At 40.3% G+C, this 27979-nt stretch overlaps 1 protein-coding gene across 4 annotated transcripts; it reads left to right on the top strand.

The window, feature by feature from the left end:
* Positions 1 to 3169: 3169 nt before the first annotated feature.
* TSNAX (translin associated factor X) lies at positions 3170 to 23594 on the top strand. Of its 4 annotated transcripts, none has more exons than XM_081906961.1 (6): positions 3170 to 3658; positions 5491 to 5598; positions 6166 to 6280; positions 8064 to 8194; positions 19251 to 19375; positions 22805 to 23594. In XM_081906961.1, the coding sequence occupies exons 1-6, from the start codon at positions 3643 to 3645 to the stop codon at positions 23180 to 23182; spliced, it is 873 nt and encodes a 290-aa protein (XP_081763087.1). In that variant the 5' UTR covers positions 3170 to 3642; the 3' UTR covers positions 23183 to 23594. The 4 variants fall into 4 exon arrangements, with proteins under 4 accessions (XP_081763087.1, XP_081763090.1, XP_081763089.1 ...); XM_081906964.1 differs by lacking the exon at positions 3170 to 3658 and adding an exon at positions 3741 to 4114; XM_081906963.1 differs by lacking the exon at positions 3170 to 3658 and adding an exon at positions 3741 to 4117.
* Positions 23595 to 27979: the final 4385 nt, after the last annotated feature.

The following is a 27979-nucleotide window of genomic DNA, read 5'->3' as shown; positions in this document are numbered from 1 at the left end:
AGATTGCCTTTAAACATGGAAGACCCACTTAGCTATCATGGCTAATAGATAGATAGATAGATAGATAGATAGATAGATAGATAGATAGGTCTCAGGGAAGGCGAACCTTCAGGTCTGGCAACCAAATGCAGCCCTCTGGGCTTCTCTGTCTCACCCTCTGGGCTTTCTGTACACCACACCCCTCACCAGCCTCCTTTTGCATTATCCTTGAGTATTTTTTTTACCTGACTGGACTGTATCCCTGGAATGTATCCCTGGACTCTCTACACTCTGAAAAAGCTGGTTGCTTGCCTGGATAGAGGCTAGAGAGGGGTGTATAAGTGTGTGTAGAAACTAGCTTACTGTACAAACGTAAAATTCACATTTAATGCTTCATCTACCTTTATCTCTGGTCTTGCTCACCACTACTGTGTGGCCAGTGAAAGATTGACTAAGAATGGAAGGCTCCTCACCCTTGAGATATTCAGTAACACTGCTTTACAATATACCATTTATTCTGTCAGCCATAAATTCAGCTACCTGAACAATTTTTGTTTTGTAATTCCAGGAAGAACTGTCAGAGAAACCTGGTACATTCTTAGAAATAAAATTAAAGCCTTAGCTGGAATTATGCTAAAAAAACACACAAAAGTGGCTAAATGATGAAATTAACATATGATTAAAAGAAAAGCCTCAAAGAATGTACATTTATTTAAAGCCATGGAATTTATTATTGTGAGTTGGAATGTGAAATCTTGTCATTTTATTGTGTGCAGCAACTTTTTTTTATTTTCTTTTGACTACCCATGGGTTGCTTATGGACAAAATTACTGCAATCCTGTGCATACTTATTCATAAGCTCCCTTAAACCCCTAGACTTGCCAACTTCTTGATTAGCCCTTGCTCTGTACCTTTAAAAACAGCAGGATCTGATAATGCTCATAACTATGCTGTTGAAAACATCACCTGCTGATTTCTGCTGGTAAGTTGCTGCTATAGGCACAGGAGTAGACCAGGCTGTTTCCTGGCCAGTGCAACCCTACATGGGATTCACAACTTGATCTGAAACACCCTTCTCCAGTAGACAAAGTTAAGCTGCTTCTCCCCTATTGACACCTTTCCTGGGTAGGGAATCATTTCAGGTCAGAGCCAGCCAACAGAGTGTAAGAGAACAAGATGAGAAGGACAAACAGGGTGAAGAACTGTGTATTCTCTCTTTATTTTAAGAATAATTTTTTATTAACCGTCCAATCACATCAAATCAAACCAAATTACATAAATTCCAAATTGCACAGCCGAATTTTAAATTCTTGTTGGGGGTACCCATATTTCAAGTTCCGAAGGGGATCCAATGAACTTCTTGCTTCTTGCTGCTGTTTTAATGTCCACAAATCTAACCTTATGATGTTCACAGTACTATCCAGTCCTTTCTCATTGTTTTTCCACATCTCTTGTTGTTATTTTCATATATTTTTCCTTTCTCTTTGTGACCTCTGATAGTCTCCACAAGCTGGTTGGAACAGTTTGTAATCCTGCGTGGATATTATTTTTTTTATCCAGTAGCCATATCCAGACGTTTTCCATATAACATCACTTCCATACATCAAAACAGTCTTAGCGTCATTAATCTTCACCATTTCCTTGGGGCAACAAGGGAGGCTGCCTACTCCCATAACAGCCTCTTAATTACCCCATGTGGGTCGGAGAGATGGTATTGTCAGCCATCTTCCAATGCGCCCCTAGTGGCCCCCTTTTAAGAACTGTTTATTCTCTGCCTCCACCACTCATTCCTACAGCTAATAATAGTATCCCTGGTAAGAGGAGAACTTGAAAGTAGTAAGTCACAATTAGGGTAAATCTGTTAATTTTGGTATCTTCATTTCTCATTTTTCCTATTTTAAGTTCTCCACATTTCCACATCAGTTTGTGATTTTTTTTATGACAATTCATCAGCATTTTAGTGTGATTTTTTCCTGATATACAGAACAGTGTATTTAATTTTGCCTAATATAAAGCAATTACCTTAATGTTCCCAAATACAACATATTTATATGTTCACATTAGTACATGCATTTATGTACACATTACTGGTTGGAGAACTACACTGTAACATTAAGTTAAGTGCAAATTTTGAAGGGTGACTTTGTATTGGTGTATTATTTTGGAAAGTGTGGATTAGGTAGGTTTGCCTTTTGAAATGTGAACTGAATCTAATTTCTCCCCCAACTCTAGTCACAATAATAGAAACACAATGCCAGGGAGGGGGGTTCTGGTAGGAAACTCACTCAACTCCCTTAAAATATTTCAAGGAGGAGGGCCAGGAGGTATGTCAGCCTGAAGTCTGGCAGCAATGCTAGGTGAAACAGGCTAGGGTTATTCAGGTATTTTCTTAGGCAGCATGTCATAAAAGTAATAGAATCATAGAGTCGGAAGCAACTTCATGAATCATCTAATCCAACACAGAAATCCTTCCCACAGTCATCCCTGGGTGAGCTTGAACCACCAACCTTCTGGTTAACATCCAGACACGCTTTAAAAAAAGGCTGGCTAATTGTCACCTATTGCAACCTGATTCTACATATGTTTTCTTTGATGTAAGCGTTCCTATGATTTTTTACAGCCGTTATGATTAGAACATTTACTAACTTTAATAACATCCATAGGAATTAAATAAAGAATTGCTCGGACTTGAGCATGCCGTCAGTCAGTGCTCCCTCAGTAATGGTGCAGCAGCAGGCACTAGTCAACAACCTCTTCTGTCTCCCCAAAACCCCACAAGGGTATCTGTGATGCTTTGGTGTGGGTGAGCCCTGTGATGGCTTGTATGGGATTCTAAGCAGAAGGTGTCTAGGATGCAATGCGCTGGTGTAACTACATTTTCAGTTGTTCCTTCAGACATCAAGGAACGCTTCCCGTGCTGATTTGTCTACCCAGGAACCCCTGATGCGGAATTCCTGCACACCCCGGGACATTCTAAGATGCAAATGATGTTTTCATGGGGAAATGCCTGGCCTCGTTTGGCGGAGCTATATAAAGCGGGATTGGCTTCGTACATCTGATGTCGTAATCATGAAATCAACAGATTTGTTGGTCTTCAAGGTTGCCACAAGCCTCTGTAGTTTTTACGAAGAGAGGCTAAGAGGAACTCGCGTTTCTTACCTCTATGGCTCAGAGGGGCCCCGTCACCACGTTTATCACGAAAACTACATTCCCCACAATGCCTTGCTCAGCCAGAGGGCTTGAAGCGGCTGCAGAGCGCGCGGGATGTGGCTCCATATCGAATGCCTGCTTCGGAAAGTCTTTTCCCTTACCCGGAAAAATAATTAAAGATGTGGCGGCGTCTAGGCCGGCTCCCACCCTCTGCTCTGAGGCGGTGGGAGACGATGCCGAAGACGTGGCGGGCTCGGCGCTCCATGAAATTAAACTCTGCTGTCAGGAATTCGAGAAGGACGCCGAAAGAAGGCGGCGGTGGGGGGGGGGAGGAGGAAGAGGAGGCGGTGAGGAGAGAGCGGGAAGGTCTTGGCAAACTGAGGAAACGGAGCGGCGGCCGAGCGACCCGCCCTCAAGTGGGAGCTGCGGCGTCCGTTGCGGTTGCTGCGCGTGGCGCCCTCAGAATTCGAAAGGGGCGGAGCGGAGGCCTCCCGGGGCGCGAGCGCGGGCAACATGAGCGGCAGAGAAGGTGCCGGCAGCGGCGGGCTGAGGGGGAAATAGGGACGGGCCTCTCTCGTCGAGAGAGGCGGGGAGGCTCAGGCGGCTCTCGACCCGCGCCCCATAAGGTCAACTTATTTTGACCTTTCGCTCCCGTTTTCCTTATTCCTCTTCCCTTCGCCCATTTAGCCCCCAAATGCCAATGTATTATTCCATTCCTATCCCGCCTTTTCCCCCCGAGGAGCTTGGCTGCGAGGCGGTGGTCGCCCGGCGCCCGTTGAGCTTTATGGCCGAGTGGGGGCTTGGAGCGCCCGCGGCCCCAAGTAACAGGCCGACGCTCTTAGCTGCTTGTGGAGGCAGGACCTTGTTGTGTTCGGATAGTCAGTCTCTCTCTTCCTCTCTCCCCGTCTTCCAGCCTCGCCCCTTTTGGAAAGGCACCTGTGACAGCTGGTTGAGAGGCAGAAATGCAAGACCTAGCGCAGAAAAGGTGGTGAGGGAGAAGCAAAAAACCAAGTAACGAGTAGCTGTTACAAGGATGGTCTAAGAATCCTGCAAGAAAAGGTGGCCGCTTCACTGCTTCAAGCAGCATAGTTGCCCGTGCTGTTTTGTGACAGTACAAGTTCACACTTGAATGTTCTTTTGTGACCCTGTGCAACCCTCCAGGTTACTTGAGGTTATGCCTACGTTATCCTATCATATGCTAGTTGGATGAGCATTACCCATTACCTTTGGAGTGTTTACTACTTTAGGAATATATATAGGAATGCCTATATATATATATATATATATATATATATATCACTTCTAAAAAGTGCAGACATGCTAGTTGCTCATTCATTATATTTTGCTAAGCTACTGGTAGACTACATGTCAAACTGGTGGTGTGTTGAAAATGATAACAGCAGTGCAGCTGTTGCCAAAGCCAGGGTCCAGCTCTGTTTTTCTGTAGGAAAAGGAAAGGAAATTGTGCTACAGGCACTGGTCAGGGACTTAAGGAGGTATGGTAAAGGTAAACGGCCCCTGGATGGTTAAGTCCAGTCAAAGGTGACTATGGGGTTGCGGCGCTCATCTCGCTTCAGGCTGAGGAAGCTGGCGTTTGTCCACAGACAGCTTTCTGGGTCATGTGGCCAGCATGACTGAACCACTTCTCGCACAAGAGAACACTGACGGAAGCCAGAACGCACAGAAACAGTTTACCTTCCCACCACAGTTTACCTTCCCACCTATTTATCTACTTGCACTGGTGTGGTTTTGAAAACTACTGGCTGCAGTTCAGTCCTAGGCCCGATATTGGGAAATAAATCCCATTGAGTTTAGTGAGATTTAATCGCTGAGAGATATGTTTAGGGTATATTATTGAAGTAAGAGATCAGAAAATCAATATTTCAGTAAAAAGTACTAGGCACCTATTTGCTGCTATATTGATAATCAAAACAAAACCTTGTATTGTTAAGAACCATTGGCTTGTTTGAGGCACTCAGTAATTCTTGATTATGTTCATATCTAAAAAAATATCATGAGACCCATCTTTTTCAGATCAGTAGCCTGAATTTAACATTGTATGCAAACTAAAGAACTGAAGTGCAAAGTTTAGTGTTGGCAGTACACATAACAGTTGTTGTTTTTTTAAGTACAAGAATGAGCTCTCAAACTGTCTACTTAGAGCTGGGAAGAAGGTTGCATCTAGAGTTCTATTAGGCTTTGACATTACTTTGCCCCAGAAGCTAGCTCTTGTGATCAACACTTCAGGGCAAGGTTGATGGCGAGCATAACTTTTGACAAGCCAAAATTTGTGAACCTTTGTTTCTTGATATTACAATTTGATGATGTTTATCTCTCATTTCTTTTCTTTCATATTCCTAGGAACAGGTGAGTTCCGAAAAAGAAAGCATGACAATTTCCCTCATGGTCATTGGAGAGAAGAAAAAGACAGCATTAATCCTCCTTCAGCTATTACTATGTCCTTCAAAGGTAAGCCATTGCTTAAAGGCCTGTGGACTGGTTTGCACATGCAAACTGGCTGCCTTATTGCATTTCCTCTATGTACAGTATTGAGCTCTTAAGGGCTCTAGTGGAAACAGTCTGAATGTATTTTTTCAGTTGGTAGCTGTAAAAATTGCTATTGTGATTGTAGATATGGCTTCAAACTCTTCCTGTGTATTGTCTGATTCATGCTGAACACTCACTTCCACACACTTGAGAAACTGCACTGAGAAAAGAAGCAGCTGATTTGCATCCATGATTTTTTTAAAAAAAAAGTGTGTCAGAATTGATACGAGTCCAGTGAAATCAATATTGCTAAAATAGTTTGCTCTGTCAAAGACAAGAGTTAAGCTCTTAGTTATTATTGGTTCCACAGAAGGTTTCCAAGCTTAGTTTGAATACTAACGTGAATAATATTCTGTGTAACTAGCTCACATCTAAATATTTACCTATTAGAAATGTTGCTACTTTTTCTGGCTTGCTGGTGGATGCTCCTTTGTGATATTTTCAACATATGCTTGACTGACGTGCTTCTCTGCATTTTGTTCTCTTTAGCGTTCCAGGTGGAACTTGATACAAAACATGATAAATATGAGAGGCTTGTGAAACTTAGTCGTGATATAACTATTGAAAGTAAAAGAGTCATATTCTTACTGCATAGGATTACCAGGTGAGTAATTAATGTCGCTTTTTAATGTTCTTGATGCTTGCTCTGTAGGATAACTAGATACAAATGAGGAAAGGGTTGCTGTGTAAAAGTTGGAGTTGGGACATGTGTGCCTTTTTGTCCAGGAGTGTGGAAAGTGGGACCCATTAAATATGCCACTGTTAAAAATTCAGGAGTCTGTTTTCTAGTGCCTACTGTCTTGCAGTGTTGAACATCTAATATCATTGCTCTGTTTAAACATGCACTGTAACTTTCCATAAACTTGCTTTATTTTGCTAGCTCATTGTAACAAAACCAAGTGGGAAACTAATTTGTACTGCAAGTCCGGGGACAATCAAATCAAATGAAAAAGAGAGAGCCTAGGGCCTGCATTATCCCAGTATATCTTTAAAGAAAAGCTAAAGGCAGATTCCCATTGTGCTGACTGTCAGTGCTGCAGAGGCATACGTTTTATCTAGCTGCATTTGTGCAACACTGTTTGGTAATCCTTTTAAGGTCCCACCACCAAAAGAGGTTTGGCTGTTGGGAGCCTGGAGTAGGGCCTTTTCTGTGGCAGTGCCCCAATTACAGAATTCTCTCCCTAAGGGGATTAGACTGGTCCCATCCCTGAGGACATTCAGTGGACTGCAAAATATTTTTCTTCTCTCCTGTGCCTCCTTAGGGCCATTTGTGATCCTTCAAGTAAACATATCAAAGTGTACATGGTAGAAAATGGTTTATGAGAATCTGTTACATTATCTGATTACATGTTACAGCAGGCTTTGCTTAGATCAGGAGTGAGAAGCCTCCATGTTTCAGTTCCGAACAGTCCCAGCAAGGGTAGCAAGTGACCAGGAATGGTGGAAGTTGTAGTCCAGCAACATCTGGAGGGCCTCAGGTTCTCCGCATCTGGCCTTGATAAAACTTTATTTTTCTATCATCCTAGTTTATCTTGTGGCAGTGCTTCTATGAATAACAGTAGTTGTTGACAGCTTTAACAGCACTGTCTGGACTAGCTTAGCGTTGTTAGACAATGAGTTGATTATAGTGGAAGTGAGCATCAGTTATTTGGCCACATTGCTGTACTAGTAATCACAGCTGATGCAGTGGCATGGATGATAGTGTTGAGAAGTGTAGATGAATAAGAGCTTGTGTGAATATCTGATGCTTCACCATATTGGTTGATGTTTCTCACTGAGTTGTAATAACAGATCTTCTATTCCTTAAAAAAAACAAAACTCCACATCCGTCAGCTGAGTTTGCTGAAATGTCAGCTGGTTCCAGTCCACAAAAATTATGCTGCAATATACAAAGAATTTATGTTTGTAATTTGTTGCAATTATTTATGTTACAATTGAGAGCTAGGAAAAATGTACTTCTGTTTACTGCTGCAGTCGGCCAGCCTTGCTGTGCTCCCCAGTAGCCTCCCCACCCTGTGTTTTGTGCCACTTAGTCAGTCTTTGTGGCCACTGGGCATGAATAGTCTGCATTGGCTTATTCCCTCCCCTTTACGGTTTTTTATTTTTTCCATTTCTTTTGTACTTCTGCAAACCTTGGGGTACCCTGAGGTTCCTTTCCTCTTGTGTATGGATATTGCTGTTTCTGCATCATAAGGGATGTCATCTGCTGCTGAACTTCAGGAATAGGAATTTTGTGACATCTCTTGTTATTGTATTTCTGATACTGGATGGATTCATTCAGTTTTTTTCTGATGGCAGAGGATTAAGCTTAATTGAGCACATTATACCCTTTGCCTCTTTGCTGCAGATACAGTATTACCACATAATAATTCATTTTGTGTTGACAGTGCTCCTAATGGGGAGGAAATATTAATGGAATCTGAGACCAAATTAGATCTCGTGAGACAGAAGATAAAACAAGTAGCGCAAGAATTGATGGGAGAAGATATGTATCAGTTTCACAGAGCCATCTCTCCAGGTAAATATAAGAAATAAGGCACTGATTTAGTTGGGTCTGTTTTTATTTCATCACCTGACATGTGATCATTGGTCTGATTTTGTTGGGAATGGCTTATGTTAGAAGAGGAGTGGGACACCTCAGGCCCAAGGATCAGATGTGGAACTTCAGGCCTCTATAACTGGCCTTCGGAAGTCTCTCTGGACCACACCCCTTCCTAGGCTGTGCCCCTTCTCACCAGGCTGCCCCTCTCACTGGCCCTGCTTTGTGCCTGCCTCTAGTACTTTTGCTTGACTGGAATGTGATCTTGAACTATGATGATGTCTCTTGCTTGCCTGCATGGAGGGAGGTGTGTGTGCATGGAAACCTTGACCTTTGCATGGCTGGAATGTAGTCTACTGTATAAAGCTAAGATTCACATTTGTTACTCTGGCCACTTTTCTCTCAGGCCACGCCCATCTCTGGCATGTGGCTCCTAGAAGGTTTTCCACAGGGGCACACACCCCACCCCTGTATTGGAATATTTGGATTTATAAGTTCATTGCAAGACTAAGAAAAGATACACAGAATTCAAGTGGAACTTTTTCTGTGTAATTTGTAATAAGTTCAGTTGGATCAATAATGCTTTCTTTTTGTGGGTGGTTGCCAACATTGGCTGATTCAGAAGAGGAACTTGCATGTGTATAAGAGTTTTATGTGACCGTGCTTGGGGGTTCTAGTAGGAGGGATGCCTGAAGTGCAAATGAATAAAAAAGAACCCTGAACATGCACATCTTGTGTATTCAAGATTAGTTTTGTAGACTCTCGATTTATAGGTGTTCAACCAATACTAACCCAGTTGGTCACCCAAGCATCAGTAAAGTACCAATATTTTTGTTGCTTGATTGGTGAATAAAGGTGTAGTTGGTTGCCATGTTTATATTGATGACACTTAACTGTAAACCTTCACACAATTTCTTCCACTGGCTTTAGGAAGATGTTAAATACTAAATATTAATACAGTGGTACCTCGGGTTACATACGCTTCAGGTTACAGATGCTTCAGATTACAGACTCTGCTAACCCAGAAATAGTACCTTCAGGATGAGAGCAGAAATCATGCTCTGGCAGCGCGGCGGCAGTGGGAGGCCCCATTAGCTAAAGTGGTGCTTCAGGTTAAGAACGGACCTCCAGAACGAATTAAGTATTTAACCCGAGGTACCACTGTAATGGAAATCTAAGGCATCCCTCAGGATCATCTTCAGAAGGAGAAGAGTCATTTCCCACTATTACTCTCTGTGAATGTTCAGATAAAGAAGAGTATAACCATTGTAATACAATACCTGGAATCTTCACAAGGATATTTAAGTGATCCTATAGAAGTTGGTTATTTTTCTATATTGGAACCTACTGAGAGGTCAAATAGAAAACACTTCCTTGTCAAGCTCCAGATGAAGATCATCCACCCCAGGAACATATGGAAGTTTGCATTGTATATAGAGTCTTAGAGTAGCGGAGCAATAACATGTTTAATTGGCTTCCTCAAGAAATAGATGTTAGGGGACAAGAAAGTGTTAGTTCTCAAAAACACCAATGCTGAGGATTAGTTTTGCCTTGCTACTTCATATGCTTAGGGCAATCTTTCACTATTGATCAAACTGGTTAATTTTAATATTTAAGAAGATACTGAAAACCCATCTATTTATTCATGCTTCTCATTCATGGTCCCTCCTTAAGCATTGGCGTTTTTCTGTTCCCTTGGGAAGCTTCTGTAATACCCATCAATTTCTCTTTCTTCTTATCAGCCAGGATATGCAAGAATTAATAAATCATATGATTATACACATATTTTAAAACAACATGTCACATCTAAGAAACTGAGAAGGTTATCCAAGCAAATGCAACAAGACCTCCATCTTGGGCTCTGGCTTTCAAGTCAGTTTGAATGTAATATAGCTGTAAAGTTTTATCACAACTTGGTTCAGGTGGGTAATGAGTATATCTCAAAATAGAAAAACTGGGGACAGAGCAATCCATTTAACACACTCAGACCAACTGCAGGTGAATTATTGGGTCATCATAATTTTACTTACCAGCATACAACAGCACCATTCAAAAATTAAGAGATATGACTGCACTTGAAGACTTGCAGTCTAATAAATTAAGATATGAGAGAAAGTGAATTCAGATGAAAGAGAGTTACTGTGCCAGTTGTCAATAGGTATAAGAAGGGACCATGAATGAGAAGCATGAATAAAGACATGGGTTTTCAGTATCTTCTTAAATATTAAAAGAAACCAGTTGGATCAATAGTGAAAGATTGCCCCAAGCATATGAAGCAGCAAGGTAAAATGAAAGAAGCTGAGAAATAGCACCTGAAAATGTGGCTTAGCCTTAACATAATACAGTGGTACCTCGGGTTACAGACGCTTCAGGTTACAGACTCCGCTAACCCAGAAATAGTACTTCGGGTTAAGAACTTTGTTTCAGGATGAGAACAGAAATTGTGCTGCTGTGGCAGCGGGAGGCTCCATTAGCTAAAGTGGTGTCTCAGGTTAAGAACAGTTTCAGGTTAAGAACGGACCTCCAGAACGAATTAAGTTCTTAACCTGAGGTACCACTGTACTAGTAAGTTAAGAGCAAAAAGAAAGAGGATGAAGCACTAGCAAGGGCTAAGTTTGTGAAGACATTTGATCATGAAGAAGTGAATGGTAGAAATTTATGCTTATCGCCTGGCTGCCTAGCTGAGGAGAAATATTTTGCTGCTACTCTTACCAAAGTATAATTACCAAATAGGCTGCATTTGCTTTCTGTATGCAACAGCTGTTTCCCCTTCTCATTCAAAGACTTGGAACTAAATCAAGGAAGGATCTGCCAGAGAACATTAAGAAGCTATAGATAAATAATGCCAATCTCATCCCAGGTTCTCCTTCTGAGAAATTAATGATATCCTAAGGATTTATATATGCTTTGGAGATAAAATCAGTGGCAGAGTTCTGTCATTATTGTTATGTAAGATATAAATACAATAAGACAATTACAGTATCGGAATGTAAACATTCACTTTTCATGATAGCAAAATGTTTTCTCTTCATCATTTTAGTACTGCGTTCTATTCCTTACTCCAAGCATAGGCAAACTCGACCCTCCAGATGTTTTGGGACTACAGTTCTCATCATCCCTAGCTAACACGACCAGTTATCATGGATGATGGGAATTGTAGTCCCAAAACATCTGGAGGGCTGAGTTTGCCTATGCATGCCTTACTCAGTTCAAAAATCCGTATGCAAAAACATAAATTTGAATATATTGTCAAGCATGGCATTAGTGTTCTACTAAGTAAAAAAGAAACCCAATATTTATATCTAAAAAAACCCCAGTCTGTACAATTAACATTTGACTTCCTACAAATGTTGTCCATCGGCCTAAAACCAGACATGAAATATCCTATTCTTTTTCTTCCCTTATACATCTCTTTAAAATAGTTCCAGGGGGCCCAATCAGCCTTCCTGTGGAAAATGTTTAAATTATTATTTTTTTATTGAGTTACAGTAGCGGCTCCATTTAAACAAACAAACCTGCTGGGGGATGTGCATGTATTTGGTGTAATAATTGTAAATCTATAAATAGACATATGATCCTTGGGAGTATTGTTTGCCATTTGTAGTTATGAAATGCTTTTTTTGGGGTTACTCCAAGCCGTTGTTCTTTTGACTTAAAGATAAAACAATTCTGGCAGAGCACTAAAAGAAGTTTTCTGCTTTCCCTCATTAAGAATAGTGCTAATGGCACGCAGAGCATTTCCCCAAAGGATACTTGTATGAGCTCAAACGCTGAGTGTAGTACTAATAATTGAACAATAACAAAAAGGATGCCTGTTTTCTACACGTTTCTTAACAGTACAGATTGTCCCAAGGGATGACTATACAAGCAAACAGAGAGATACTGAAATAACTAGTTTAAAACAACAACAATAGAGAGCTACTCATGCATATGGTTAGGAATGATGTTCTTTTGTGATAACTTTTGAAGTCAAAGCACTTGTACTATAGAATCCGAAACATCCTTTTTTTGACAGTATGAATAATATGTATTGAAGAAGTGTTAGGAAAGCAGAAAATTGATGCTGGCTTCCAGGTGTACAATAGCAATAAATGCCTTCCTTGTTCCAATTGTACTGTGACTTCTGGGCCTCTTTTTTAAAAATATGTTTTTAATTTTGGGGTGTAGTGAATTTTGTGTTTATGTTAATGATTTTACATTTTTATTCATTTCTATAGCTTTTACTTATTTATTGTAAGACACACAGATAGCTTTGTTCGGGATGGCATGCAAATAAAAATAAAGAAAGACATTAAATTCAATGTCCTGCATTCAAACTAGATCTGTTGTAACCAAAATTTTCTTAATGTATGATAAGCTGCACAGTGGAATAGATAATGCATGAAAAAGACTCATGGCTATGACTAGGGCTATGTTAATAACTGAGAAATTGTTGGTGAGCAAAGACGAGACTCATCCATTGTAGTATGTTTACTTCCATTACTCATCCCTCCTCTCCTTGGCCCACTCTGTCAATGAGAATGGTACCTGTTTATAACGTAGTTCAGAAAGGGATGTTGTGGTGACCCCAGTGATGAAGGCCTTGCCAGTTAACTGGTTAAACTGCCTGTCTTTCACTAAGATGCTAAGCAGTCAGCAGGGCTGCAGTGATTGAGCTAAACAATTATTAAGACAAACTAGGCAAAAAAATCTAGGATAAGAGTAATGAGTCTGAAAGTGGAAATGCTCTAGAACAGAGATTGCAAACTTTTTTTTGGCTTGAGGGCTGCATTGAGGGTTGGCCCAGCCCTCCAAGGGTTGCATGCCAGTGAAGGGCATGGCTAAACTTGCCAATACACACTTGAATACACATATAAACACACACTCAGACAATCCTCTTGAACTTTTGATGATCAGCTGAGGAATGGGAGCAGAGGGGTTTCAGATTTATCAGAAGAGCAGAAAAAGTGGTTTCTTCCAAGTCCTAGAGCTGAGCTAGAAGGACAAGAAACTCCTTTCTAAAAGGAAGGGGCTCTCCTTCCTGTTTCCTGAGTGCTATAAGAGAAGAGAGCTTTGCAAGGTACGTTTAGGGCAAGAGGACTTTTGGAGAGTTGCCAGGCCACTTGAAACAAACTCTTGAGTTTGCCACCCTTGTTCTAAAAGAACATGGGGAAGAGGCGATTCCAACAGGTGTGAGTAAGAGAAGGCAAAACTAGGAGAGAGAATATATGAGAGCTGCAGAAGTGAGGTAGACTGAAGCTCCACATATGTTTGAAATAACCAGGCAAATATTTATTTGTTTCCTAGACTTCAAATTTATACTGATTTCTAGGAGCTATAGCATGCAGTGGGCAACCTGCAGTCGTGGGACAATGTGTGACCTGCAGCCTGTTTTCAAAAGCCCTCTGCAAGTAATCAGCTTAGATCTCTACCTATCTCCTAGCAGCCTCCTTTTTTGGTTGGGGAGGAAATGTGAGAAAGAGGGGCGTGAGTGATAGAGAGAGAAAGAAATTGATGACCCCACCCGCCTTGACAGATTCCTGAGGAAATGTCGCCCTCAACAGGGAAAAAATATTGCCCCTGCTGTAAAGTAATTAGAACAAAAACAAGACTGTAGATTGTATGCAGGTTTTCATAGCAGTATGCATACAGTGCAGCAGTAACCCAGAAATAACTACTAATGTAATAAGTGATACAATGTAAATTACGACAGGCTCACTGGGAAATAAAAGATCTTAAATTCATGAAGAGGGAGAATTCCTTGAAAAGGTCCATAGGATTGCTGTGTAAATTAAGACCGCTGAATAACAAAGAAACAGGATGTAGCGCAAAATTTAAATAAGCTCTTCTCCTTGCTGTTTTTGACAACAGAGATAAGATTCCAAATGTGGAAATGCAGTTTCCTAATTGGAAACTAATGTCATCATTATTATGGACTTCTACACAGATTACTTAAAAGTAATTTCCCCCTGTATCAATTAGCTTTGTTCTGGGATAGTTGTGCATTTTCCCTTGTTATGTTACAGGTGGGCTATCTTGGTAGATTCCAATTTGCTTCTCTCAAATTATTTGGGGTTTTGGTCATTCTGACATCATTGCTTTTAAAGTACTAAATAATCTTTTAATGGACTGCTATCAGATCTACTTCATTTTCCTTGGGTCAAGTAGTGAGATATTGAGCAAGCTAGCATACATGCAAGCATCTCTATAATAAATTAAACATACTTTAACAATTTAGTTGAGACCTATGCTGCTCAGGAGCATGATCTAACCAGTGTCTTTTTTGCACTGGATTTCTAGCAGCTGTGATATTTGAAACATAAAGCATTATTTTAAGTGAACACTTAATAAAACTAAAATTAATAATCTGTATATCTTTAAAGCACTAGCTTTAATCGACTTTGAAACGTGGCATTTGTTCAGGTAAGCTGTGTAATTGCAATGAGATCAAGGGAGTAAATTGCATAGGGTAAGCGGGGGAAAACAACTTTGCCAGATTTTAAACATTGGATCCTTATTCTGGGACTTGTTTGTAGGACTCTTAGGGCCTCCTTTTTGGTACATATTTCTGCTAAAGTTCTTGCCACCCTGTGAAGGTCCTAGATAAGTTAGCAGAGTCATGTGATACATACTGGGTTTCCTATACTTCCTGCTCCAACTATTTCATTGTTTGGGAAAGGGCCATAGTTCAGTAGTAGATCATTTGCTTTCCATGCAGAAGATCCCAGTTTTATTTCCCAGCATCTCTAGGTAGGGCTGGGGAAAATGCCTTGTCTAAAACCCTGGAGGGTTGCTGAAAGTCATTGTAAACATACTGAGCTAAATATACTAATGGTCTGACTAGCATAGGCAGCTTCGTATGTTGCAGTGTTCTTCCCAAAATGAACAAGTTTAATTTGTCTATTTTCAATCATAAGTGAATGCTGTATTTCATTATTGAGAAAACTGAATGCAGATTAATTTTGGAGGGAAGTCTTTGAAAAAATACACTGTCCTAATCAAGAAAAGGGAGAATATAAAATCCAGAAGACCTGGCTTCTGCATCTAAATACTTGAATAACATTAAATTACAGGAAGGTACTTTTAATTCAGACAAGTAATTAAAAACCTTCATATGAAGTTCAGCAAATTATGCTGCAAAATAGAAATATGTATTATTTTCTCATTGACTGTTCTCAAGAACTATCTTACCCAGCTTCTTGTGTGGATGCCTCAGTGCAATGGGTCGATTAATAAATAGCCTCCCCATTCTTATTTACCGTATTTTTCATTCTATAACACGCACCCGACCATAACACGCATGTAGTTTTTAGAGGAGGAAAATCCGTAGGCATGCCACCCGTAGGCATTCCCTCCATAACACGCACAGACATTTCCCCTTACTTTTAGGAGGAAAAAAGTGAGTGTTATGGTGCAAAAAATACGGTGTATTGTTTTTCTTGAAAGTTGTACTGTTGTCCCTGCTGGTTGCTCCTTGTCATCCTTATCATGGATAAGCTGTTGAAAGCATTAAGAACCCTGCACTTTTGTAATATGTATATAGAGTACAATTTAAAAAGCTATTTGAGAGAACAGAAAAGAGGTGCAGAAGACTATAAGAGTACCATCTACTTGAACCGGTGACCAGATGGATCTTGAAAGTTCTCACTTTTGAGACAGAATGTCAACATTTCTTGACTATTCTTTTAGTCTGTTTTAATATCTGAGGAAGTGCTGGCAGATGCAATCATGGATTTTTAATTGGCCTTCCCAATGTTCACTCAGGGAAAACAAACTACACAAAGGCAGCCTTATAAACTATTCTCTTACTGGCAGCAAGATCCTTAAGTAATCCTTTTCTTGGAAACGACCCAAAACTGAGAGCAGGAGGAGGAAGGTATTGTTGGATGGAATAGTGAAATGGGATGGATTTTTTTTCACCGTTGGGATTATTTGCTGAAAGTAGCGGATGTCCTTCCATTAAGTTACAATATAATATATTTAAACATCCTTTTACCTGCTTATTAAAAACACCTTATGTCAAGGTCTTAGGTCATTCTAAATGTCATTTTCAAGCTGCTTTTTGTGGAGGACTTCTAAAAGGCACGTATTTCATGTCTAGTTTATTTGATTATAATGAGGAAAACATAGTTCAGTAGTCATTAACAGCTGTTAGTATCCTGACTTTATTTTGAAGGACTCAATGAAGATACTGTATTTTTCCATATATAACACGCCCCCGTGTATAAGAAGACTCCCATTTTTGGGGACTCCAAATTAAGAAAATGGGGGGAGATGGCCCAGAGTTGTTCAGGTTTTTTGGGTGGGGGGATTGCCCAGAGCTTCATAAGGCAGTTGGAAGTTGGATTGTTTCAGACTGTGTGCTAATCCACAATTAGTTAAAAATACAGTGGTACCTTGGTTCTCAAACTTAAACCGTTCCGGAAGTCAGTTCCAAAACCAAGGCGCGCTTTCCCATAGAAAGTAATGCAAAACGGATTAATCCTTTCCAGACTTTTAAAAGCAACCCCTAAAACAGCAATTTAACATGAATTTTACTCTCTAATGAGGCTATTGATCCATAAAATGAAAGCAATAATCAATGTATTCTACTATAAATAAATAAGACAGTATTGTAGATGATAAAAATAAAAATAATTATTTTTTCTTACCTGCATTTCTTACCATTGTTTGGATGGGGGGCTTTTATCCATTTCCACAGTCACACAACCAATCAATCAGTAGCTGAAATGGGTTCCACACAGTCGCAAAAACAAATTAACCAAAAAAGCCTCAAAAATAAAAATGCAAAATAGCAAAAACAAAAGCGCCAAACTTAATCCATTCTGGAAGCCTGTTTGACTTCTGAAATGTTCAAAAACCAAGGGGCAGCTTCTGATTCGGCACCCCGAAAACAATAGCTGACAGTCGCATCGGATGTTCGGCTTCCGAAAAAGATCCAAAAACCGGAACACTTCTGGGTTTTCAGCATTTGGGAACCAAGGCATTTGAGAACCAAGGTACCTTGGTATAGCAAAAGCTTTTGATCGCCTCCTCCTTGCAGGCATGCCAGCAAGGAACTGGGGCTTGTTCTTGTAATGTTATATCCAAACAAGGCCATTCGTTTCAGAGTGTGAGATGAATAGGCACACATTTCTGAAAGGTGGGGGGTCTGCTTATTGGACTCGGGGAAGGTTGCACAAGGGCCTTGGCCACTCCGAGAGCCCTCCTATAACCTTCCCAGAAGGAGGCACAAGGTCTCTGGGAGCTTCCCAGGACCCTGCCGAGACCTTCCCAGGACCCGGTAAGTAAGGAAAAGCTGTTGGGTGCATGGGTAGGGAAAAAAATAAGTAAATGGAGACAGGCCACCAGTGGGTTTCCCTGGTTCTCCATTTATTTATTTTCCCCACACAGCTGCATAAGATTGCAATCATGTATGTAAAGTGAGCGTATGTTGTGGTCCCACTACTGAAAAATGGTCAAGACGAAACCCGTTTAGATATTACTAAAAATAGTGAGTACTTTAGCTCAGCCATATACAGCCCCTGACCCACAGTCAAACTGCCTTTTTGGTTTAATGTGTCAGCTGGAGTTTGTGAGAAAAGAGGGTGGCAACTTTGGCAATAGTAAAGAGGTGCTGAGTGTAGAAGGAGAGGGCAATGAGAAAGATGTAATCTGCAGCTGAGTGACGTATAGGGACACTGGGAGTTTGCAAGTGACAGGTTCATTCATCTTTCAGATGCCTTGCCCCAAAATGTAGCTATTTCCAAGGCATTGTTTTGAAGAGAAATTCACTGATGAGGTTTACGGCTGGTAGCTGCCCAATATTTATTGCCCTCAGTTATTCATGAGATCCTGAACTTGGGGTTGTTTCTTCTCTGCCCTGTTCTAAGTAAAAGTACAAAAGGGATGAAGGCAGTTCAAAAAATTTACCACAGCCTGTTTTTCAGTCATCTCCACTATTAAATGCCGTGGTAATACATTTTCCAAACACACCAGTATATAAAGGGTATATGTATTCTTCTACTTTCATGAAGTATAGAGTTTTCATTATGTGCTAGGTATACACCTGGCTAGTCACAGAATTCATGTCATTAACTGAGAATAAAGTTTTAAAACGATCTACATTTTGCCTTGTGAGTAGAAAGCAACAAATTCTCTTTGAGTCTTCAAGAATTTGAAGAAAAACCATGCCACGGTTACAAAGGACAGAAAATGTCATTAAATTGGCAAAGAAGCCTGCAGTAGAAGAGGTGTATAGCAGCTTTCAGAAGGAAACAGTCTAGTGGGGGTTCAGTCTGAGAACATGAAATAATCAAATTGATTAACTAGTGGAAGAAACAGACTTACTGGTGTGTTGTACAATATTTTATACATTTATCATAGTCAAAGTGTGCTAAGCAGTTGTAACAAAAACATGAATCCCCACAGTTATAAGCAGCATAATTATTTATAGACAAATACAGTTGTACCTTGGTTCTCAAACGCCTTGGTGCCTGTACGTTTTGGTTCCTGAATGCCACAAACTCAGAAATGAGTTTTCCAGTTTGCGAACGTTTTTTGGAAGCCAAATGTCCGACACGGCTTCCGCGACTTATGATTGAGTGCAAGAAGCTTCTGCAGCCAATTGGAAGATGCGCCTTGGTTTTCGAACATTTTTGGAAGTTGAACAGACTTCCAGAACGAATTATATTCGAGAACCAAGGTACGACTGTACTACAATCCAGCACACAGTTAACCACATCATAGTAATTTTAGGGCCTGATCCTACCAATTTAAACCTGGCACAAGTGACATGAATATTCCCTACTGCAACTTGTAAATTGAAGATAGGAGTTGCAGTATGCATGGTGCTATGATGAATCTTCCATTTGCTGTACAGGGACAATAATATTTCAGTGTAAGATATGGGTCCCTTTGTGCTTTTTTATTTATGAAATGTTCATCCACATTTCTGTTCTTGGCTACATACTTGACACTCTCTTTGTAGGAACCTTTAGAACATTACTGAAATAATTTTCATAATTATGGATGATTGTGAAATGTCATTTGTTTTATTTCCCCCCACTTCAACCAGGTCTTCAGGAATATGTGGAAGCTGTCTCATTCCAGTATTTTATCAAAACTCGGTCATTAGTTAGTATAGAGGAGATCAACAGGCAACTGATATTTTCAGAAGAAGATAAAGAGGAAGAAGCAAAGGTAGTAAAATACTTGTTGGCTTTCTAATGAGCTAAAACCCATTGTGTTTAACAGAAACTGTCCATTACTTGGCATTTCTATCTTATTTAGCGTATTTTAATATGTAATCTTGGAGGTCCCCCCCCCAAGCTAATGAAATTATTGGAAAATTACTGAACAACAATTAGTCCCTACAATCCTACAACATGGATGTTGACCTAGGCAGCTGTTAAGCCTTCAGATTATTGCAACTTTCGTCTTTAAAAATAGCAATTTGGTACCCCAGAGCAATTGGCTGCTGCAGGGAAGCAGGATGATGAACTAGAGGCCCATTGGTCTGCTCTAGCAAGGCTGTTCTTAAGGGAAGGTATCTTAATGTTTTCTAGCACTTTCACTTATTATCATCTTTTGGAAATGCCATGAAATAGTCTTTTAAGTTACACATTTTCAAAGGAAATTCCAGTAAATTTTGCAGGTCCCTGATATATTATACTTACATTTAAGATATATGAATTAGAACTGTTTTTGATTCATGAGGCCTTGCATTAAAAAATATAGCTTTACAGCCTGAGCAAGTAGCTGCATAATGTCTTACTTGTTTGCAGCAAGTAGCTGTATAGGTAAAGGTAAAGGTACCCCTGCCCGTACGGGCCAGTCTTGACAGACTCTGGGGTTGTGCGCCCATCTCACTTAAGAGGCCAGGGGCCAGCGCTGTCCGGAGACACTTCCGGGTCACATGGCCAGCGTGACATCGCTGCTCTGGCAAGCCAGAGCCGCACACGGAAACGCCGTTTACCTTCCCGCTGGTAAGCGGTCCCTATTTATCTACTTGCACCCGGAGGTGCTTTCGAACTGCTAGGTTGGCAGGCGCTGGGACCGAGCAGCGGGAGCGCACCCCGCCGCAGGGATTCGAACCGCCGACCTTTTTGATCGGCAAGTCCTAGGCGCTGAGGCTTTAACCCACAGCGCCACCTGCGTCCCCTTTAGTAGCTGTATACTGTCTTTGAAAAGCTGGAACTGAGTCATAGGTGAAAGATAAGCACGCCGAGTCATCTCAGACCCTGATGTTTTAACATCTTGGTTATGCTTAACTCTAACCATACATCATAATGTTTGTACAGTTTGAACTGTTGGCATGGGAAATTACATGACTCCTACAAGAACAAGTGGCGTACCCAGTTTTGCTATTACAGATGACTCATGGAGAGTATTTAGACAGAAGTCAAATGTTTTACTTTTTGTAGGTCCAGGTGTCTTCTGAAAAATAAGACTCCAGATACTTGCAGCTCGGTATAGTAACGTACAAAAGTTGATAATTTATTACTTTAGGACCACAAAAATAGCAGGAAAACCCCAATTATTTTCACATATTATACCCATCCTTCCAAATAAAATATAGTAGGGAATATTCAGAAACTGTGGTTTAAATTAGAACATTACGACTAGTGGAGATGAAGCATTGGCTATTTATAGTAAACACATAGGGCTGTATCCATAATTTACAGTACAGTGCAGTGAGCCTTTCCCACCCTATCCTGCCTACTACAACCCCCTGAAAAGCCCTTTTCTGGCAGCCAGTGGACCTTCAGTTAAGACCTGGGTTGCAGGAGGAAGGAATTAGAGATAATTGGGCAGAAACAGCTTGTAGAGTAGGATCTCTATTCATGTAAAGTGCCTCATGTAAACATGTAAATCACAGCATTTTTGAGGCCCACAGTCCCCCTAGAAAGAAGCTTTTCTAGGGTTACATATAAGCAGGCACCCCCAAACTCGGCCCTCCAGATGTTTTGGGACTAGAACTCCCATCATCCCTAGCTAACAGGACCAGTGGTCAGGGATGATGGGAATTGTAGTCCCAAAAACATCTGGTGGGCCGAATTTGGGGATGCCTGCTATAACTCTTGGATACAATCCCTTACTCACATATTAGGAAATTCCTATTATTTAAGTCTGGAACAGCTTGGCTTTGGCTTCATGAAATTTGTTTTTCCCTTGTAGACTCCCTAGATGTTTCAGGGCCTTCCTCTTTCCCTTTTACCCCTATGACAAACATAAACAGAATGAATTATGCAAAACAAATAAATGCAGGTATGCAGTTGCATAATTTATGCAAGAAGTAAATTTTGGTATTTTCTGGGCTGAGCACACACAGCAAAGCAGGCTCAGGCTCTCATTCCATCATTTCTGTTGGTGTTACAATGTTACTCACCCCAAATTATGAGCCTTGAAATAAGATGCAGTAAATTGTTGCTACTGGAAACCCTCAGTGCACTGTTTCCTGGTGTGTGAAGCTGCACCATCATTTCTTTCCTTAAACCAAGCATTCTCTTGCTTTCTTTTTGCACTTCTTCACCAACCCCTTCACCTCTGGGGTTTAATGCCACACTAAATGTTCACGGTGTTTTTTGTGAAGGCCCATCTGCATTTGGTAGTTGTCTGTGTGCTGTAGGATTTTTGACTAGAAGGGGCATATCTCTATCCCATATGTTAAGGCTGGAGACTGTTGGTTCTATTAAATACCTTTTTTCAGATATTCCTTTGAATTGCCAGGATTCCTGGAACTTGAATGGGTTTGTGTGTTTTTTTGCTTGAAACTGACGAAGTGTGGTATTCAACAAAGTTTCACTCAGATTAGTCCCACTGAAATTAATGAACACTATTAAGTTAGCCTGCTAATTTTAATTGTCTACTCTGAGTAAACTTTGCTGGATACCACCCAAGGCATTTGCATTGCACCTGCCTAAGTAACATTGGTCATCCTCTTTAATCAGCAAGTTGATCCTCTTGTACCATTTGTGCCTCAGTGAGTAGGAATCTGTAAAATACGTTTTTGTCGATTAGAGGAATTGTAGACCTTAAAGCAAACATTTGTGTGCACACTCAGTAGATCTGCATGCACTGCAAATGAAGACATTATTGTCCACAAACAAAAAATAAAAGAAAGTGGATTATCTAATTTGGATGGGAAACTACTGAGAGCTCCATGTGAGTGAATGATATAAGTATAATAGTATCACATAAGAAGAACTCAAACAACCCAAGTATCTGAATGTAGAATAGGTAGTATTGCCGGCTGCTGAGTGGGGGCACTTCTGTAACTTAACTGCTGCACGACAGGCAAAAATTTAGTAGGTGATGCTTTTCCTGGCCTGAAGATGAAGCCATGTTATTATTGAAGACACAGGACACCTGCTGGGGAAAATAGTAGAGAACCACATTATGGTTAAGCTGTTAATAATTGGGCACAACATAGGGATTAATACCTGCCTAGCTGCAAATAAATAACGGGAGACATACATTAACCATATCCATGTGTTGACTGGTTCAAAAGAAAGACCATGTTCTTTCCAGAATTATTTTTATATAACTAGTTGTTTCTCTGAATTATCTTTAACAAGTTGCAATTTCACTGGTTTCTAAATTATCCATTGTATTCTGTTTTGTTGCTAGCCGTCTTCTGATTGTCACAACAAGCAGCATAACACTTCAAGCCTGAAGGTGACTCCTGTAGATTACCTCCTGGGAGTGGCTGATCTGACTGGAGAGCTGATGCGGATGTGCATTAACAGTGTTGGCAATGGGGACATAGATACCCCATTTGAGCTGAGCCAGTTCCTGCGCCAGATCTATGATGGCTTTTCCTATATTGGTAACACTGGACCATATGAAGTTTCTAAAAAACTCTATACCTTGAAACAGAGTTTGGCCAAAGTGGAAAATGCCTGCTACACATTAAAAGTCAGGGGGTCTGAGATACCAAAACATATGTTAGCTGATGTGTTCTCCAGCAAAACTGAAATAATTGACCAAGAAGATGGGCTTTCCTAAACTACTTAGAAATTTCATGGCAAAAAAAATAATGAGAGGGGAACTGTAGAATTGTAAGAAAGTATTTCGTTACTTTTGATTTGTTTATTAGAAGTATCTTTTTCTTTTTAATTTCTTATGTTTTGGGATAGAAGAAGAACCAGAATAATTTGTATATATATAAAAAATGTTCTTAGATAGTGACTTTACAAGCCCACTAGGCTCATTGGTCAGTGTGAAATCTACTTTGTAATGCTATTTATTCTCACAAATGGCACTGTTTATAGTCTAAATTTTATTGTTATAGACACACTTCAATCCCCCTTTGTAATTGAGAGGTATTGGGGAAGGGTCATAGTGCATACACTCAATGTTGTAACATTTTTTTCTCATTTCTGTTTGAGTTTCACTTCCTGAATAGTGACGACTGAGAGGGGGAAAAAGTATTATAATCAACACGTCAAATTCCAAGGGACTTAAAAGAAATAGAGAATGTTTGAATGAGAAATGTACCTTGGAGAAACTAATTAACTAAGGTTATGCAATATTCTTGGGCCCTTACTCATCTCTTTGAACATCCTGCCTTAATGCTAGCTTTCTGTTGCTGAAAATGATTCCTGGAAAAGGTGTAATAATTTATCATGCTTGTTTGTAACAGAAGCAAGTTCTGACAGTTCTGAGTAATATTAATACATACACACTGTTAATGTAAACTTCCAATTCCAATACCTTACTGTTCAGTTGTCAATGCTGTGTTTTTAAAAATGAAGTTTTCACTAGGCTAATACTTTGCAAATTACTACTTATCTTTGCTAACTGTATTGCTGAACAATGATACAATGATGCTTCTTGACAGTTTGTCATCTAACATGCGTTGGTGCTTATGACCAGCTCATGATTCTTATTACTGCTTCACATATTACCAAATTACCAGGATCATATCTGTGCAGGAAATAGAGCAATTTCCATATATAGGTTGTAATGCTTGTTCATATGTGAGGAAGTGGCTGTTGGCAGCAGCTTGTCAGTGTATGTATGCACAACAATTTACACACACATTCCTCATCCCATTCTGATATACTATGTGTAAGACATGTACCCAGGCCTGTGTGTCATTTGTGCTCTTCATCAGAAGTATTTGACACCAATGGTAGGTGAGAACCACAACTCACTGGTTCCAAGTTCAGATGTTGTTGATCTCTCTTCTTGATTATGTACTTTGGCTTGAATCCTCACTTCCTCTCTTTGAATAGAACAGTTCCATTAATGGAACAGGGCTTTCCTGCTCCCCACTTCCCACTACAGCACCCCACATTCTCTTGAAATCCATTCCTGTGGAACCTTTGGAAATGGTGTGGGATATGCAGTTCGGAAGGAAAAGCCAGTAGAAATCACCACCCCTTGTGCAAATGGAAGAGCAACTTAGAATCCAAGCCATTGTGTTGGGGGTAAAGATGGGAAATAAAATTTATATACAAAAAAATACTTTGAAGTAGTAGTTTGCTTCTGTATGGAGCCAGTGTGGTGTAGTGGTTAAGAGCGGTGGACTCATAATCTGGGGAACCGGGTTTGCGTCTCCGCTCCTCCACATGCAGCTGCTGGGTGACCTTGGGCTAGTCACACTTCTCTGAAGTCTCAGCCTCACTCACCTCACAGAGTGTTTGTTGTGGGGGAGGAAGGGAAAGGAGAATGTTAGCCGCTTTGAGACTCCTTAGGGTAGTGATAAAGCGGGATATCAAATCCAAACTCCTCCTCCTCTTCTTCTATGGCAAATGGTCTGTTGGCATGGCATAGTTTCAGAAGTATAATATAAGAGCAAATATTTGTCATTGGTAATTATCACAGGTTTCTCCAGTCCGTAATAAGAGTTTAAAATGTAATGTATCCCCCCCCCCATTATTGAATGTTATGAGTGTTGGTGTTTCTATATTTCCCCCCACAATAAATTAATGAAAATAACCTTCTGGTAAAGAATGTTAGCCATTTACCATCCATTTTATCTTTGGCAATATGGTTAATCCTCTTGTGTGTTCACATCAAGCCTTTAATCAAGGGAATGGTTTGCTGTGACATTTGCCATATTGCAGCAGTCACTTTACTGCTGAAAAATAAAACAAAGAACACTTTCAGGTACCTGTTTTGAGTTTATAGCCTCAAGAGTTATTCTGAGCACTCATGGCTTCAGCTTAAGTTTTCAAGATCACAGGAGTTATCTTATTTGCAGTTTGCTTTTCCTGAGAAGTGTGACAACGTAGTGTTAGAGTCACAAAGAGCTTTCAGTTTGAGATGGCATTTAAAGAGAAACTTGTTTTGTTTGATCTGATAACTATTTGGATTGCTGACCACTATTGCATCTGTATTTAAAACTGACTGGAGACAACTTAGGGCCCAGTACTCTTTAAGTACTGTCTCACGGCAAATCTAAAAAAAAAAAGTAGTATAAACACTGACAACAGGGAAGCACTGGCCTGTGAGCGCTCCAGTTGGAGAACAGCCTTTACCAAAGGTGTCCTGGGCTTTGAAGACACTCGAACTCAGGATACAAGGAAGAAATGTGCTAAGAGGAAGGCACGCTTGGCAAATCCATACCGTGATCAACTCCCACCCAGAAACCAATGTCCCCACTGTGGAAGGACGTGTGGATCCAGAATTGGCCTCCACAGTCACTTACAGACTCATTGTTAAAACTGTGTTTATGGAAGACAATCTTGATTGCCAAAGAAGTATCTAAGATTTCTCCAATGAGGCAACACAGAGAAAATTTACATAGAGAAGTATAAGGATGAAATCCCCCTGTACTGCTATCCTGATCCAGTTTGGAGGGTCCTCTGGCTGTAGTCTTTTCAAACAAAAAATAAAGAGATGGGAAGTCAAGTCATGGCTCATCAGCACCTCATGATTGACCTTCCAAAGAAAGCTGCAAAAAGTTAAGTGCATTTGCATGAATACTGTGAATATTTGGGAAAGTGACATTTATCCACTAAAACAATCAATGGCAGGATGCCCATTTCTTAGCCTAAGTCTGGTGTCGGTCATATGCTTGGTATTGGGCCAAAAAGGAGGCATAGTTAAAACAGATGTTCTGCTAAGAGAGATGGTGCTCGCTTAGTTTAGGAGCTATCAGTGAAGCTGAAGTGAGTAACACATATATATTGTAGCCTTACTACCACCTACTTTAGTTTTCAACAGCTAAAGTTAGAATATATAACCAGAGTAATGTTCTTTGCATCACAGATATTGCCAACCTAGGGCTACATACATACATATATACATAAATACTAATGAGTGTACTCCTGGAAGTTATTTTCATATCTACAAATATTACATTGAAGGGGCTTATCTAGGAAGTAATGTGTTGCTAAGTTGCTTCTGGGTTTATCAGCCTTTCACGTATATAAATTTACCGGTATTTATATTTTACAAAAAATGTATCCTGTGCTGTTATATACAGTGAACATCAAGGTGCACATATATTAATATAATTAAATGGAAGATGCATAAAGAAATACAGATGTTTGGGTGGTCCTACATGCTGAAACAGAAACTGCCTTCTGCAGAGATGAACATGAGCTAGGTTTAGAGTATTACTGGTTGATGTAGTCCTACAGTGACATCTTGTGGACTGTATCCTTTGCTGCCTTAATATGCTATACTTCAGCCTGCCTGAGGATTATTATTTTTAAACAGTCACAGAAAGGAAAAGAATATAGTACATTTTAGTCATTGCTCAATTGTCACCTGCTTTACTCAGGGTGAATAAACACCCTTCATAAATAAATGGAGAGTTGTTAAGCCTGCAGCTCTGCAGGCAGAAGAGACTTGATTCAGTTCCCTTTCTCCCACCAACTTGTATGCAAATAAAGTTTAAATTTGGTTTCTCATTCCAGTTCAGCCAGTGCTGCCCAGCAGTTTGCTTCTCGTAGCAGTTCTAACTCTAGAACTGCAAACCCTGACAATGCCTCTTGTCTTGATGGAGGACAACTAGAGGTGTCTGTAGAAGCTAGCCTACTGTACAAAAGTAAATTTGTATTTGTTGCTCTCCCCCACTTTTTCCTTTGGCTGTGTTCACGCCAACATATGACCTGGAAGGTTACTCAGAAGGGAATGTGGTCCTTGGGCTGAACAATATTATCAACACTTGATGTAATGGAACAAGATCTCCAGGGATCTATGCTGGAGATCTATCAAACTGCACAATTAGTCGATGGTGAACTCTTGTCACTGTATTGGAAAGGTAAACAGCAAACTCTTCCTGTTTAAAGGGAACAACCTTGACCACAGTGGAATAAATTTTCTAAGCAGCAACATAGCTGGAACATTTTACTGGGAAGAGTTATTTGACAACAAAAGCTCTGTAATATATTGGGAAGCTACAAAATATCAGAGTAACAGAACTTTATTCCCAAAACATCAAAGACCTCTTGTCCTACCATTTTACTTCTGGCTTATGTCATGGGCCTGCTTAGTCTGATGCTAGTAACTGTGTGTAGCTTAATAGGAAGAAGCCCTAGTTTTACAAAGCGAAGTGAAAGGCCCTGGAAATGTTACTGAAAGCAGCTGTGTCTCAATTTTATGCAGAGCACAAATGACTTCTGGATCCATAGGTGTGATTTACTTCCCCCTACACTTCAGAGGATACAGGGTTTACACCCTGCTACAGGTTACTAATAATCACAGAGGCACTATAAGCAAGAAAAGAATCATCTGTGCTACACATTTCAAGCAGTATCATGCCACGGGAAACAGTCCTGCCTTCTCTCACAGAATCCTGGGAGTTGCAGTTAAAGGGGCTGAGAGTTGTTAGGAGAGACCCCCAAT

The sequence above is a fragment of the Podarcis melisellensis genome (assembly GCF_964234715.1).
Source record: "Podarcis melisellensis genome assembly, chromosome: 3".
Classification (NCBI taxonomy): domain Eukaryota; kingdom Metazoa; phylum Chordata; class Lepidosauria; order Squamata; family Lacertidae; genus Podarcis; species Podarcis melisellensis.
This window is presented reverse-complemented; position numbering and strand designations above follow the sequence as displayed.

Bases quoted from the DNA above. Each gene is read 5' to 3' on its own strand.
- TSNAX (XM_081906961.1), top strand. The intron at 8,195-19,250 runs GTAAATATAAGA...CACTTCAACCAG, and splicing joins TCACAGAGCCATCTCTCCAG to GTCTTCAGGAATATGTGGAA. The intron at 19,376-22,804 runs GTAGTAAAATAC...TTTTGTTGCTAG, and splicing joins ATAAAGAGGAAGAAGCAAAG to CCGTCTTCTGATTGTCACAA.